This window comes from Lemur catta, chromosome 7, assembly GCF_020740605.2.
Source record: "Lemur catta isolate mLemCat1 chromosome 7, mLemCat1.pri, whole genome shotgun sequence".
Classification (NCBI taxonomy): Eukaryota; Metazoa; Chordata; class Mammalia; order Primates; family Lemuridae; genus Lemur; species Lemur catta.
The window spans coordinates 49,901,667-49,918,489 of NC_059134.1; the positions used below are offsets into that span (position 1 = coordinate 49,901,667).

Below are 16,823 nucleotides of genomic sequence, written 5' to 3' on the forward strand. Positions count from 1 at the left end.
CCAACCAGAAAGTGAAAAAAAAAATAGTGTTTGGGGTGGAAGAAGGAGCCAGGCATGGGGACAGGAAGGAGACAGGAGTATGCTCAAGAGGCATTGTCAGGACGAGCCTCTTGTAGCTCTCTGTTGTTCCAGCAGAGGGGAGATGGTTGCCAACCCAAGGAGTTGGGTAAAGATAACCACTGTTTTGTGCATTTTACTTCCAGATGTTTGGATTTCCCATTCATATGTGCATATGTGTGTGAGTTCATTTGTTTGATCAGAAATGTTAGTGCCTGCTGCATGCCAGGCACTGGCCATGAGTAAGGGTGAATAAGAAATGGTCCCTACTGTTAAAGAACAGGCTGATTTTTCTTTCTTGAATCCTCAGGCTTAGATCTTCCATTTATTCTACTTTCTGCAAACCATAACCTTATTTCTAAGTGCTTATTACATTCTGCTAAAATTAATCTTTTTTATAACATCTGACTCCACCATAAGGCCACAGGCTCTCCAAGAGCAAGGTTTGTGTCTTAAACATCTTTGTATTTCCAGCACAGTTCCTGTCTCCAGTCCCTCTTCAGGCTTCTGGATCTTTATCTATAAAAAATGAGAGTTGACTAATCTCCCAAATCCAGTCCAAATCAATTTGCCTGTGATTCTTTCTAGCCCAATATGTAGACTCAAGATAATAGGATGACCCTTCTTTAACCACATTAATCGAAGGGCCTCATTAACCTGTGGACATATGAGAAATAACTTATTTATTTGAAGAGGGCAGAACTGCCCAGTTTTATCTTATTGTTGTCCTTGTTCTTTAACATGTACTGACTACCTTTGCTTGGTGATGTTTGAGTGTCTTTTTCTAGTCATTTGCAGGCTTTCCTTGAGCCCCGTAAAGTCAGTGCAAAAGAGAATCTGCTGGTTTGTGCAGGATCCCCCACCTGGTGAGTGGCGGGGCCAGGTCTCTCTCCTGACTTCTCATCACCTCCGTTGGCCTCCCTTGCAAGTATCATTCTTTTTAGAATGGCTCCCAGGATTGAAGACAGGGAATCCAAGTTATTAGAAAGATTATTGTAGCTATTCATGCTAAGTAAGTGCCAAATCAGTAAAGGCAAAGTTAAGGAAGAGGCCCTTCTCTTAAAATGGTGTGCATTATGAAGGTGACTTTGGGTAGAAAATATAATTAAAACATGTAGACCACTGAACTATATACTTAAAGTGATTGAAATGAAAAATTTTGTTATGAGTATTTTAGCACAGTAATAAAAGTGGAAAAAGTATAGAATTTTCGCTTATCTATTGATTTTTTTAGTCTATCATAAGTTAATGAGTAATGAGCAAAACTCTAAGCTCAGTCTAAAACATTTTAACCTTAGGAGATTAATTATAATAGAAATAAAAGATTTGCTATATTTCTTTCTAATCAGGTCTATGTTGCAGAGAGAGGAAAGTTATGAAAGTATATACCTATATTCATGCCTTCAACCATCTGTCCCTCCATTCATCCATGCATCCCATGTTGTAGTAGATGTTTTGTGCCAAGCACTGTGGTGGGTAAAGCATCTTTGCCCACTAGGAACTTACTGTCATCTACCTCTAATAATATTTCATCTGTAAGACCTCTTTAATACCCTATTAATCTGTTAAATAGAATCAAGCAATCCCTGCTTTGTGATTCCACAATCCTTTGTTCTTTTAATTTAGCCATCATTCACATGTGCCCACCACATTCCATGTACTCTGCTAGAAAGGCACTGGGGGTATAAGGTCAAATAACAGACAGCCCTTGCCTTCAAAGAACTCAGTTTGGTAAGGGAACCAACTAGTAAACCAGTGATTGCTGCATTATTGTGGCAGTGAGGCAATGGAAGTTAAGCAGTAGTGCAAGGAATAGAGTAGACAAACAATGTAGCTCCATGCTGGAGTTGAGAGTGATTAGAAAGCCCACGGCTGCAGTATTGAAAACATGAGACTAATGCTAGGAGACACTCTCTTCTTCTGGTGCCTCTTTAATAGAATATTTCATATTGTACTATTGGTAATTAACTATGTGTATGTCCTCTCTATCGACCCTGAGCTCTTTGAGATCAGGGATCATGTTTTATTCATCTTTGTGTCTTCCCTGTGCCTAGCACAGTGCCCTGCATATACATATTTATTGCTCTGTAAATGCTGAAAAGAAGCAAGTGAATTGCAGAGAATGGTGAAACCAAGTCAAGTGATAAAGGCAGTGGAATATGAATATCCTCAATAATCAACTGTCCAATCTAATTCCAGGCTAGAAACAGGCAGCCTCCTATAAGAAAGTAGCATATATCTTGGCAATATTTCAGTATTTAAACAAGTGTTTGAATATTCAAACATTCAAAACAAGTGTTTTAGAGGCTCAGGGTAGATATATAACAATAGTCTGTTATTCTAAGACACATCCTGGCAGAGAGGGACCCTAGGTTTGAGGCAGAAAAGAGAAATAGCTTTTGTCCCAGCAAATACCATAACATCTGTATGGTCGCCTTTAGCATACACAGATTTTCATGTATATCATTGAAGAGCAGCTGCAACTTCAGATCAAAGGAGAGCCTTTGTGTGCTGCTGATTCATGGCAGGGACTATCGGTCACTCAGCAGTCTCCTTAGCTAAGCTAGTATGAGCACAGGTTGACACCAACTGATTCGTCCTCTTTGGATACAGATGTACATTTAAATTAGTCTTCAGTGGCAAAGGCAGCATGGTGGTATGGAATGAGTCCTCAACTAGGAATAGAAGACCTACAGTCTGAATCTCAGCTTTATGAGTGACCAGTTAGGAGACAATTTCCATTAATAAGGGGAGTCATAAACTTGGCTATCTCACTAGGTTGTTGTAAGGATTAAATGAGACCATCAGTAAATATTTGAGCATCTACTATTTGCCAGACATTGTATTTGGTGAGTAAAATGGATCCTGACTTCCCCCTCATGAAGCTTTCAGTCTAGTGGGGAAGACAGCTACTAAACAAATTATTACAAATAAATAATTTATGATTCAAGTGTGTCAGGTGCCATGAGGGAGAATGACAGGAGATGCTGCAAAAAAGACGGTGTGGGGTAAGGGATGGGGAACCTAACCTAATCTGAGGGTTCTACAAACCCTCCCCTGAGGAAGTGACATTATGTCTATGGAGGTTGATGTACCTGTGACCTGGCAAATGTATACAATTAGAAGGGAAGATTGTTGTTGTTGATGCTCTTATTTTTCAAGTCCTTGTCATTTGTTCTACACTCAACAGTCTCTCTGAACAGTTCTCTTTCGGTAGTCATCTGTTCTCTACAGGGAAATTCAGAGAGGAGAAGTGACAAGTATTTTGCCTTATTCTTTGTTATTAGAACCATCAATTATTAGATCTTAGAACTGGTAGATAACTTCAGAAAATGTGAATTTTCAGCAGACTGCATATTATTAACCCCTTTTTATAAAGAAACAACTGAAGCCTAAAGAGATTAAGTGACTTGCCCAAGGTCACACAGTTTAAAAGTGGTGGAAAGAAATTATGTTTTTGTGTGCCAGGGCATTCTTCCTATTTTTGTTAACAAAGATAATACCTTAATATGTTTATTTGAATTTTGAACCGGAAAAGGTGGTGAAGTTGGATTTTTCCCCCTCTCCAGTTGCTGACTGAAATAGCAACAGTCACAGGATGACAACTTGCTCTGCATTGTGACTTTTGTAATACAGCATTGTGTTAAGAGCATAGACTCTGGAGCCACAGAGCCTGGTTGAACTGGCTCTGGAACATACTGACTGTGAGATGCTGAGGAAGTTAATTAACCTCCCTGTGCCTCAGTTTCCTGATGTGAGAAATGGGTATTTTGATAGTACCTACCTCATTGGGTTATTGTGAGGCATAAGTGAGTTACTACATGTAAAATGCTTAGAGCTTGGCAAAAAACAAAGAGGAAACTCTTAAATAACAAAAAAAAGAACAAAAAACAAAACAAGTCCCTCTCCCTAACCAGAAACACACCCAACACATTAAGAAAAAAAAATCATAAGTGCTTTTTTTTTTTAGAGCAGAAAATAACCACAGAATAATTTGGATGAAGGGTTCCCATTTCCAAACAAAAACAATTTTCTGCTTGTCCAACCCGATCTTTCTCTTATGCCTTTACAGCTACAGATCTGGGACACAGCAGGTCAAGAGAGATTTCGGTCCATTACCCAGAGTTATTACCGAAGCGCCAATGCCTTGATCCTCACCTATGACATTACCTGTGAGGAATCCTTCCGTTGCCTTCCCGAGTGGCTGCGGGAGATAGAGCAATATGCCAGCAACAAAGTCATCACTGTGTTAGTGGGTAAGTAAGGACTAATGAGGAGGGAAATTGATTTGTGGGCATCAGAGAATTTCTAGTCGTGTAAAGCTTGTGCTTGGGTACCTTCCAAGAATATAGGCTATAGCTATATACTTCATGCAGTCAACATTCACTTCTTCTGCAATTGAAGAGAAAATGAAATAGGTCCTATTCCATGGTGATGGTTTAGAAAAAGAAAGTAGAAAACATTGTTGACTGATTTTTCTATCAACATAGGTTCTAGGAAAGAAGTTGGATGGCCATGAAAGTTATGTGGGCTGCTGAACATTAAAAAAAAAACTAATTACAAGATAGTGCTAATGGCTGGTCTAGAAGTAAAATATCTCTTAAGTTGATAAGGAATTCATTATTATTTTTTTTTTTTTTGAGACAGAGTCTCACTTTGTTGCCCGGGCTAGAGTGAGTGCCGTGGCATCAGCCTAGCTCACAGCAACCTCAAACTCCTGGGCTTAAGTGATCCTACTGCCTCAGCCTCCCGGGTAGCTGGGACTACAGGCATGTGCCACCATGCCCGGCTAATTTTTTCTATATATATTTTAGTTGGCCAGATAATTTCTTTCTATTTTTAGTAGAGATGGGGTCTCGCTCTTGCTCAGGCTGGTCTCGAACTCCTGAGCTCAAACGATCCACCCACCTCAGCCTCCCAGAGTGCTAGGATTACAGGCGTGAGCCACCGCGCCCGGCCAGGAATTCATTATTGAAGCAATTGTTTATTGCCCCCCAAATGGACTTTGGTTATTTTTTTCATTCCTAATACTTATGCTGATTTAAGAAATTCTATGTTTCAGAAAGAATCCACTAAGGAAAATGCTGCAGTTTGTTTCATCTTGCAGGAAAATAGAACCTCTGTTTATTATGGGGGAGAACAACCCTATGGTTTTCTATGGTGACAAATATACCCATTAAAAATAGAATTGCAATGAAATGGACCAGGTCATTAAAAACTCCTCTAGTTGTAATGGAAAAGTGTTAATAACTGTTTGGTGGTTGTTAAAACGTTTTCTTCCTAGGAAGGAATGTTGCTTTATATTCTAGACCTGAATTTTGGAAATTTGGAAAGAGAAACTTAGAAACATTCTTAAATTACAAACTATAGTTAACAGTAAGCTAAGTAAACACTTTATATATAGCATTATAATTGATATATAAGAGCCAGGAATCATACTAGGAACTTTGTGTGTTATTATCCCTAATTTACAGATGAGGAAACCAAGGAAGGTTCAGAGAGGTGGAGTTCTTTGCCCAAGGTCACAAGCATGTAAGATCAACTCCAAGCCCTATAGTTGCCCACCTGTGATATTCTGCTTTGTAACAAATTGCTGGACTTTTCCTTCAGGCTGCTGGGTTAAGTATGTGCCTCTCTATAAACTAGTGCTGTGTGCCCAGTCCTAAAAGCCCAGTTGCACAAGGGAAAACTTTGCCATGAAGCATTTGGGAGCCCCCAGCTCTAGACTTGTGCTTTCTCTCTGTTCCGTAGAAAGCCCTTAAGATCTTGAGTCAAAGCATTACTACTTGGGGTTTTATCTAAGGAAGTTAAATGAATATTTGAGAGGAGATGGTTCAATATGAAAGAGGCATTGGCCTTTTTTGAAAAACACTTTTTACTATGGAAAATTTCAAACGTAAGCGAAAATAGGGAAACAATACAGTGAATCCCCATGTACATATCTCTCAGCTTCAGTAATAACTGATAGCCAATCTTATTTTTTCTGTCCCCATCTATGCTGTCCACCCTCCCCCTCAGATTATTTTGAAACAAATCCCAGATGTTATATTAATTCATCCTTCAATATCTACGTATATCTCTAAAAGATAAGATTTTTAAAGTGAAAACCTAGCCACAGTGCCATTTTCTACCTAAAATATATTAACAATTTCTTTTTAGTCTCAAAAAATTTAGATAATGTTCAAATTGCCCTGATTGACTCATGAATTTTTTTAAGTGTGTTCAAATCAAGATCCAAATAAGGGCCACATGTTGTAATTGATTATGTCTTTTAATTCTCCTTTTTTCTGTATGTTCCCATTCTATTTTTTCCTCTCTTAGAATTTATTGCTGAAGTGTTTGTCTTATAAACTTTGTAAGTCTAAATTTTGTTATTTCACCCCTGTGGTATCATTTGACATTTTCCTCCATTACCTATATTTTTGGCAGATTTATAGGCAAATCTAGAGGCCTGATGACATTCAGTATTTTTTTTTTTCTGTTAGCTGAAAGACCACATGTGTGGTATTCTGAGGTACAGTTCTCATACAACAGGCAAGAATGCTTGATTCTTTCTTTTTTATTCACCACTTTTCAAGATAATGAGTTGGTTCTCTGGTATCTTTCAAAAGTAACTATTGAAATTTGTTTACATTTTTAATATCATTATGAACTTATGGAGTTAGATATATTTGATATATTCCTGTCCTTTGCAATTATTATTATTGATGTTCCAATTTTTCCATCTTTGAGAGTGGAAGCTTTTTCAAATGGGCTTCTGAGTCCTTTTGACATGATCCCAGAAATCTTTGATAATTTTTTTGCTTTCTGGTGTAAGTGTTCCAGCCACATCTTGTGCACTTCCTGCCCCAGACCTGGAATTAACTATTTCTTCTAGAAGTGCTGTTGTTTCAGATGGGAAGTTGTATTTAGAGGCTACAACCTAGGTGCTAGGAGTCCTCCTGACTAGTGGATTGGTCATCATTTTTAGGCTTTTCAGTGGGTAAAGCGTGTGTGTGTGTGTGTGTGTGTGTGTGTGTGTGTGTGTGTGTGTGTGTGTGTGTATGTGCATGCGTGTAAAGGGGTGTGGTAAATTCCATAGTATCTACAAGAAGTTTGTCTTATTAGGCTCTACGAGGTGTTCTGATTCACAAGACTATCATAGACCATGTGTGGCATCGTGTTCATTTACAAGGATACAGGACAGGAAACATGGCTTAACAGCAGGCCAGCAGCAGGTATCTGTCTTTGGTGGGAGTAACACTTGTAACAGTCCATGTAGCTTTCCAAGACAATTCAAGTGTGAGGGAACAAGGTTCACTTCAGGAGAGTGCAGGATCTGTCCTGGCCTAGAAGCCTCAATGCCCTACAGGAGCCAATATCTCTTATAACAACTTCACAGTCCTAACTTTCAGGGTCTCATCACCACATTCAGGGAAGCTCAAAGTAATGGCTTTCCACTAGGTATTTATAATCCATAGATACAATTCCAAGGCCAGATGTAATTTATTAATCAGCAGGCATTTTTACCATAAGCAATATTGCCAGGTAACACAATTGACAAATCACCTTTGTCAAGTTTCCCAGACAGTAGAAGTAGAAAACTTTTTAAAAGATAAAATACACTATGAATTATTCACACTGATATGTCTATTTATAATTCAGGACTGCAGAAGTTTACTTAACTTCATGAATCTTATATCTATATTGCCTTTTTCTCATGCCAAAATCCCAGTTCCCAATGACACCAGCATAATTACTCATTTACTTTATCTCATAATACACATATAGCAGCCTCAGAATAATAATACCAACACTACCACCACCAAGATGATTACTGAAACAGTTCAAGATTTTTTCCCTTCAATTCTTTTTGTTCTTAGGGTATATAGCAGTACAGATGCATGGTTAAATTACTGTATCTTAAACTCACTTGAAATAGTTCCTGTCCATGTGGTTATACCACTACATGACAAACATGTTCATTTGTTAAATTTTGCTTTCAATTTTTAGGAATTACTTTTTGAATTTAATTTTATATTAATTGTATGATTATAATTAATTATATAACTATGTAAAACATTTATAAGTTTCTAAAGTCAAACCTACAAAACAAAGCATATTCAGAGAGGTCTGGCTTCTATCCCTGTCCCCTCAACCCTGTTCCTTTTATAGGTAACCTTATCTTTTTAAACTTAGCTTTTGATTTATTTTTCCATTAAAAAAGGGAATAAAGTATATAACAAATATATTCATATTATTTCCTTTTTCTTGGACAGTTACACATTATATATACTTTTTCTACTTTTTTTTTTATGCTGAACAGTATATCCTAGTGTTCTCATGTGATGGCAGTACATGGAAATATCCCTCATTGTTTTTTACAGTGGAAAATACTCCATTGTGTGGATGTACCATGGTTTATTCAGTCAGTGCCCTACTGATGGACATTTGAGTTGTTTCCAGTTCTTTGCTGTTACAAATGGCACTCACATTTTAGAATAAACATTTCAGTAATCATAGTCATATTGGCTTTGCTTTACTCACCAATCTATCTGGTTTGACTCAGATCTGGAATTGCATTTTGAGGCTTCTGGGACTGCAAAAAGTCAAATGATGATTCTTCCTTTGATTTTGCTGCTGTTATAGGCAACAAGATTGATCTGGCTGAAAGGAGAGAGGTCTCCCAGCAGAGAGCTGAAGAATTCTCAGAAGCTCAGGACATGTATTATTTGGAGACCTCAGCCAAGGAATCTGATAATGTGGAGAAACTCTTCCTTGATTTAGCATGCCGACTCATCAGTGAAGCCAGACAGAACACACTTGTGAACAATGTATCCTCACCCTTACCTGGAGAAGGGAAAAGCATCAGCTATTTGACTTGTTGTAATTTCAACTAAAGGCTGAGGCAAGGAGAAGCAAAAGGAATCAGCAGCTGCCCTGATGGGCCACAAGTTACTGGGGAGATCTGGAGATGACTGTGGCTCCCGCTCTCGGATCTTCTGACTCCTGTGGGCTCCTGAGCTTACAAAGCATGGCAGGCCAAGGGCCTCGACCACAGGCCAGCATTAGCAGAACATATAATGGTTTCACCCTTTTGCAGTCTGGAGTTGGAGCAAGGAGAAAATTGCACTAGGCACTCCATGATCTGCAGAGCATGTTGCTTTTGTTTTTTTAAAAAGCAAATAAAAGTGCATTCCTGAACACAGCCCAGGGGGGAATGTACTGTAGGGATCCCTCCTGCACGTCAGTGGGTGCATGTGGGGCTGTTCTTTAGGGCTTCAGTAGTAATCTTCCAGGGGCCCTGGTTTTCTCGTCTACCAGATAAACCAAAACTGGGAAGGCCAAGTACTGTCTCTGTGGTGCATATTGATGACCCCATGGGGATTTTGAAAAGTGTTATTTCTCTTGTCCACAGGCACTTTCAAGAACTTTGGGATGTAAAAATGAAATGAAACCTTTACCCATGACCAACAGTAACAATCATTGTTTTAATGATATATTCAAGCTCCATGACTCCTTTTGGTGCTAATGATTCCGCTGTTTCACAGACCAAACGTTTTAGTACATTGATGTCTTTAAATGTATTATATAGAAATAAAAAATGGGGGAAGTCCATGAATCAGCACTCTTTCTCAAAGTCTCATTACTACCTTTTTAAAGGTGGATTTGTTAGAAAAGAGAGTACTTTTCCTTTCATGTTCCCCACTGAATCTCTACCATTTTCGTCTACTCTCTTATCTTCCTGCCCTTTAAGTAAATGAAAAAATTTGAAAAACTGAAAAAAAAAATCCAGATGTTGATGATATTCTAATATAAAAGATTAGCTCTAAAACATTATGAGTAGTATGAGAAAACTCACCAGATATGACCAAAATACTGTGGATTAATGGACTGCAGTTCAGGGTTCCAAGCAGAGCACAGTCCTAGATAGCTGGTCACATCACATTTACTTCCTGGTACTGTCCATCTTGGACAGACTAAGGCTTAGGATTTTGTAGATTTTTTTTAGTATGATCAGTGAGAATAGCAACAGATGAAAAGTTTCATGAACCATTTTTGTATCTTCAATGATAACCTTAAAAAAATTCTGCTTGTGGAAGCAGGTTGAACTGTCACTTGTCCCCTCTTGTAATAATGTTACTCTGAGACTCATGACCATACACTCTTTCCTGTTTCTTTTTCTTTTCCTTTCTTTCCTAGTCTCTCTCTTCTTTCCTCCCTCCCTCCCCCACTTCTTCCCTTCCATCCTTGTATGCATGTGTTACTGCAAATCTCCAATTCAGATGGAGGTATATATGCCTTTACTTAGCCAATTTTAAAACAGGACTCAAAATGGAAGATGTGCTGCTGAATGTGTTTCTGTTTCTTCAGTGCCATACTTTGATAGCTTCCAATTTGTTCTCTGATATAAATGCAAATTGGGAAAATAATTAAACCTGTATGCTGTTGATGCTGTCAGAGGTTTCTGTAGCTTGCTGCTTAGCATAACTGAGGGATGAGTAATGGAGTAAGATATGATATATAATTCCATTGTTGCTATAGACGGTGACAATCTCAGTCCTGATATGTTGATGTTTAAAAGCTATTTAATTGTAAAGAAATGAGTGATGTAGGGACATGATATTGATAAAGCATCTAGCATTTCTCTAACAGGTTCCAGAGTGACCAATCTCTTGCTCATGGGATTATATATATTGTGTAAGGGACTGATACTTTTGATTGCCCTCATTGTGTTTTTCCCGATCCTATGGGAAAGAGAAAGGGATTCCAGAAGTTTGACTTGTTTTGCTTTTAGAATCTGCCTCTACAGGAAAGAAAAATCATCTTAATAAAAATCAAAATTATTTATAATAATTGTTCCTTTCCCTCCCCATCTTCTCCGCTAAGCCAGCAACTAAAGGTATTTAGAAAACAAGTTAATCAAAGTGAGCAGAAGAACTTCGCTTTTTAAACTGTGAGGAAATGTCCCTAACTTTAGATTTATTACCTTCCATTTAGGGCAACAGTGCAATGTCCCCAGCACATAATGACCCAACTTTGTCTCACAGCAGCATGTGTATTGAAAATAAAGTTGCTTTGTGAACTTAGAGGAATGTGTTTTGTTAGATTGGATTGATGTAGTGGCAAAATAACAGGTTTTAGGGCCACGCTTGTATTATGAAATTCTCATTCCCTAGGGTTCAGCCTCCTCTTTATACCCTTGGCCAGACTCAGAAGGGGATTAGAAAGCTCTTCTCTTGGCCCTTGTCTTCCCTGTTACTCCTCCCAGCCTTTCTGTAGCTTACAGTCACCCATCCATGGCCCATCGGCAGGGACACATGAGAATGTGGGACTTTGTTTCTTTTTTTTCTTAGTTGTGTGAATTCCAGATTAGGCCTTATGGACACTTGTCCACTGTTATATCTCAAGTTTGAGAACAATCCCTGACAATATTGTAGGTGCAATAAATATTAGTTGAGTAAACAATTTAGTGCCAAGAGGGACTTTTTTGGTTAAACAGAAATTCCTTCAAGTAGAACTTGAGACAGGACACTAATTAAATGAAGTCATCTTCACCCAGGCCAGGACCCAAACTTACTGGTTTGCCTAGTAGTTCTTCTTGTCATGGCGATATTTCCTAAGATGAGCCTTCTTTAGATAAAAATGAATTCTCATTTAATGATGGTTGAAAAAGAGTTGCTTTATCATATTTAATTTGGCTTGGTCTGACTAATAAGACTACCAGAGTCCAGGTCTCCATTTTGGGGTGTGATCTTTTTCTTCTTTTTTATTAAATATGTGGCAAAACTTTTTTCAGTTTCCAATGGAAACACATGATATTCATGTCATAGAGTCAGGCCTGGGAAAATCTGTGAAATCATAGTTTGCTAATGATATTTTATTATGGCTTTGTATAGACTGTGTCATCAAAAGATTTTGTGCTTTCTTCTTTGCCCATGGAAGGCTTTTTCTCCTTTCTATGCTTTTATTAGATCTGTTGAATTATATTAACATTTATCTTTTGACTATACAGGGCCAAATATCTTTTTTGTGGCTTATGTAGACTAGGCATTGGCTTTTCCTGGCCTTTCTTTTTCCCTGTCTTTTTGTCATTTCATGTTAACATCTCTGCCTAAGTAAATTGGTAAGAAAATAACTAAAAATGAAACTCAAATGGATTGACTTGACAATCTGTCAAGTTCTGATTTAGAGTTTGTAGGAAAGGTAGAAACCACTGACCAAAATAAGATATTTGGATTAGGATTATTTTAAGCCATTTAGACTTGTTGGAGGAAGGAGGAAGATTCAACACAGGACTGGATTCTTATCTTTCTTCTGTTCACGAATGTATGCCTTTGGAGGACACTGGTGACTTCCTCAGTGTTAGGTCAGTGATTTGCCTCATTCACCCTTTAGCTATCCCGTAATTCTACTGCATCCAGTTTCAATTAATGACTCTTGTTCTGAATAAATACCAGTTGCAAATGATTTTGAATTGGTTCTCTGACTAAAGTGCAACATCTTTTTTTTTAAACCAAGGCATGTGAATGAGATATCTTCTTATAATCAGAAAAAAAATTGGTTTTTTTTCCTACATATCCAACCAATGGCCTTAAAGACAGACATTTTCTATTTCTTAATCCTGTAGAACTCTGTGTATTTCATGGTCATAAATACTTAGGGATCGTTTCTCTATTAGCCTCTAGGAGAGCTCTGCTGGGATTTGCTATTCCTTTTTTCTAGATTTTTTTGGTTTTGTTTTAACTGCAAATGGTTGCTTACTTTCCTCAACCATGGTCCTGACAGATGTGTTTTGATGTAACCACAATAATACTTTTGAGACTTAGCTAGAGAATCAAAAGCACTGAAATAACATTTGCATCTCATCCTTCATACAAAATGTATTCCATATAAGTAATACGGTTAAACACTGATTTTGAGATAAGGGAGGGATGTGTTTACTTTATTCTATTTGGATTTCATTTCTGTGACATGAGCCTATTTGTGTTTGGAAGGAAAGATGCCTTCCCTTACATTCTTTATACCGGCAATTTCTTCATACTGAATTAAGAAATTATCATCCTTTCAAACTGCTAATTAATATAGTAATGCTAGAATAAGGGAGATGGTACTTTATCTCCTTTCCTAAGTCCCATGATGTTGGAATGTTATTAATACAACCATTTCTGGGAGCCATAATCTGAAATTAAAAACAAATTGAGGTATTACCAGCCTGGTGAAGGAATTTAAAATTTAAGAAGTTTAAAGAATATTGAAGGACTTGGGGAGATTTAGCTTAGTAAACAGAGGGGAATACAATTAGTCCATTAGAGCAAGATGTTCTATGGTTCAAAGGGTTGGAATGAGGCCCACTGAATGAGGCCATAGGGCCACAGATTTGGGCTCCATGTGAGGGAGAAGATTCTCAAAAAGTCGGTTCACCATGGAATGAGCTGCCTCAGGGAATACCCTCTGTCAAGCAGAGGCTAGATAAGAACTTGGCAAAAATTATGTAGAGAGAATTCAAGCATTGGTTGGGGATTGGACCAGATGACCTGACCTACCCACCTAAAATTCTACGTTGCAGTACTTAGTCCCTCATAACATGTTTAATTAAATGTCTGTTGAACCATAGCTAATGATTTTTTTAAAGGAGCTTTTCTCTTTTGCCAGCAGTGCATCCTGCTTTCCAGGAAGGACGTTGGTTACAGGTCAGTAGGCCAAGAGCCTGGCTTGCCATTATGCCGTAAGCTGTGATTGTCTTGTCAGTCCATTCACTGATGTCCCGTTGAGATCACAAACTTGTTCTTGAGGTAAAAATCCAAAAGGTATTATCTTAGTAGCTACATGAAATTATTCAGTTATCACTTGCCAAACTTAGGCCTTGCTCAGTTTAATGAAGAATGGGTGTCTCTTCAGGATTTCAGGATAGGCCTTTTTAGCAGAGCAAAATCTTCTGTTAAAGCTCCCACAAATAGACCAACATGAAGTTTTGCAGCTCCCATGAGAGATGGGCAAGTGGGTCACTGGCATAAAGCAGTCCCCAAGATCTAGTTTAGAAAAGTTTCAAGTGACATTTGGTAAGCTGGTTTGACTTTTTTGAGAAAACATGAGTTTAAAAGAACTGAGACCAAATTGCTTCATATAGAAAGTAATAAAACATAGGACTTTGATTTGAAAATTAGATAGCAATTTTTGCTAATAAAGCCTATGATACAATAAGTCTACTGCAAAATAACTTTCACCCTTGCTAGGCTAATAAATGGCTCTTCATTATTCTTAAAAAAAAAAAAAAGTCATTGGTTTTGAATCAGTGTGGTGAGAAAGAAACATACTTGAACATGGGTGAGACTTTGACTCTTGGATAAGAGGTCAGAGCACAAAGGCTAGCCACCACTTCTTTGACTTCCTGAGGTATGCGTCAATATCTTACTTTCCCACTGATTTGAAGTAGAATTTTTGGAGATACTGTGTTCTAGTTCCTGATGGAATCTTTGGTGAATGGTGACTTTGACACTTCAGAGAGTGATGTATTGAAAGGGGAACACTAGTTTAGGTGTGAGGAGTCCTAGTATGCCACAAATTAGCTGCCACTTCAGACAAAGCACAATTATCTTGAGCACCAATTTTCTCATCTATGAGATAGACCTGTCAGGATTATTGTGAAAATTAAATGAGATAAATTCAAAGTACAGTACACACTCAAATATTAGTTCTTTTCTCTTTCATTAAGAGCAGATTTTGGATGGTCTGATACAAGTATAGATCCTTAAGGGACAAAACAAAGAAACTTTCCTGGCTTCAAAGGAAAGAACTCCATTTCTGAAAGGGTGCCTTAAAAGGAAGTCACTTATTTGATCCATCCTTTTGCCTTTGGGCTTTATGGTCTCAGTCACCCTTCCATTTCTTTATGTACTTCAGGAAAGGTATTTTCTCTCTCTCCCAATAGGTAATTCCAGGGTTGTAAACTCCTTATTATCAGGAAATTTAATCTTAGAACTGAAATACCTCACAGTGCAATTTAAGCTTTTTTCTTCTTGATCCCATTCTGGTTGGGAAGAAAAATGGTTTGATCCCTATCTTCTTTTTAAGGGGCTACATTTGCCATTTGTCATTGCCCTTTTGCCTAATTAAAAAAAAAAAGGCCAGAAAACTCATTAAAATGATAATCATTCCCTTGGTGAATGTCAGAATAAGTATTTATTAACTCTTAACTTCTTATTGGTCTCAGAGTTAGATCATAATCTTACTGATGATTAACTCTTCAATTGTGTATTTTTATTCTTTAGTTATAACACATAATTGATAACAATGTGCTTTTAAAGAATTATTCTGGTTGTGTGGCTCTTGTTTCCTCCCGTTGGTAAAAATGGTGTCATGAATCCCAGTTTTGTAATCTGCTTTTAGAATTTAATTTCATATATAACCTTACTTGATGGACATAATTACCAACACCCAAAAGGGGTTTCTTTCCCTTTCTGTGTGTGCACTAAATTCCGAAATAAAAATTAGAGTACCAAATACCTAATAGGGCAAAAATTCATGTACAGAACAAAAGATAAGAATCTGGTCTGTTAGGATAATTTGTCACTAGTTGGCTGAATGGTGCACAGCTTTTGTTTAAAGTTACACAGTATGCCTGGATTAAATAACTATAGTAAAACTTGACAAGCCTTCTGAAAAACAGCTGCTAAACATATTGCTTTCTGGAATGTAATCATTAAGAATAAATATTCTCTTGTCCTATACAATTGCAGAGTGCTAGTGGAACTTTCTTGTAGACTATTTGACAATGAATGTCAATTGATTTATTTTTAAAAATATTTTTAAATCCTTTTATCCCTTTAAGGCCTATTGAGGCTTTCATGTCCCTGTTATAGAAAATTTCAAGTGACTGGAATTCTGGCTTCTAATTTCTACTCACTGAAGTGTCTTCTAGACATACCAGATGGTTGGAGCTCCTTTCATAGTATATAAGGGAGCTACATAAATATATTTGGATTAGCACAGAGTAAAACTGCTGTTTTCAACAACAACAACACAAAAAACCTCTGTTCAAAATTTCAGATAAAACGGCTTAGAAGAGGTTTTTGATGAAGGGAAAAAGTATGCCCCATATGTACTGTTGCACACACTTTAATGCATGACTTTTAGTATAGGGATGAAATAAAATGCAATATATAATTCTGGAGATCTCAGCAGCTAGTTAAAATATTTAGAGAAGCTGCTTTATGAAGACTTAGAGAATCCTCGATTCCCTCCTCCCTTTCCTATCTCTCCATTAAAACACATACACATAGGTTTAACAAACAGGTAAATCATTGAGTTTTATGAACTCAATTCATAATACTTGGCTATTGATTTTAAGCGTAGGATCTCAGTAAAATTTGTATACATCAGTATATATAAAATCTAACCAACTTCAATACAAGAATAGTACTTGATTTTAAATGTTAATATGCAAGTATTAATAGTATACTGCATCATATTTTGTGTTCATACATTGATTTTTTTTACTTAACAGAAAACATGTTAGAAATATAAGCCACTGATGACCTGAGTGCAATTTGCTGAAAACATTTTGTAGAAAGGTTGATTGTATGAAAAATTCAATCAACATTTTAAAAGGGGGGTAGGGAGAGAATTAAAAAACTGGACAAAATATTTTTAAATGAAGTTGCATCTCTTTTTTAAATTAACATATAATTTACACACCATACAATTTACCCTTTTAAAGGGTAAATTCAGTAAGGGCATCGAAAGTGTAAAATTCAGTGTTTTAAATTATATTCACTAAGTTGTGC

General features: G+C 37.2%; 1 protein-coding gene across 5 annotated transcripts in view; it reads left to right on the forward strand.

Moving 5' to 3' along the window:
* Positions 1-11,126, forward strand: part of RAB30 (RAB30, member RAS oncogene family) — a 127,855-nt gene extending 116,729 nt beyond the window's left edge. For 4 of the 5 annotated variants that reach the window (XM_045557243.1, XM_045557245.1, XM_045557244.1 and 1 more), the window contains 2 exons: positions 4,130-4,313; positions 8,686-11,126. In XM_045557243.1, coding sequence (XP_045413199.1) covers positions 4,130-4,313; positions 8,686-8,936 — 435 coding nt within the window. In that variant the 3' untranslated portion in view covers positions 8,937-11,126. Of the gene's footprint in view, positions 1-4,129; positions 4,314-7,164; positions 7,275-8,685 lie in introns of all 5 variants that reach the window. The other variant, XM_045557248.1, reaches the window with a different exon arrangement.
* The last annotated feature ends 5,697 nt before the right edge of the window (positions 11,127-16,823 follow it).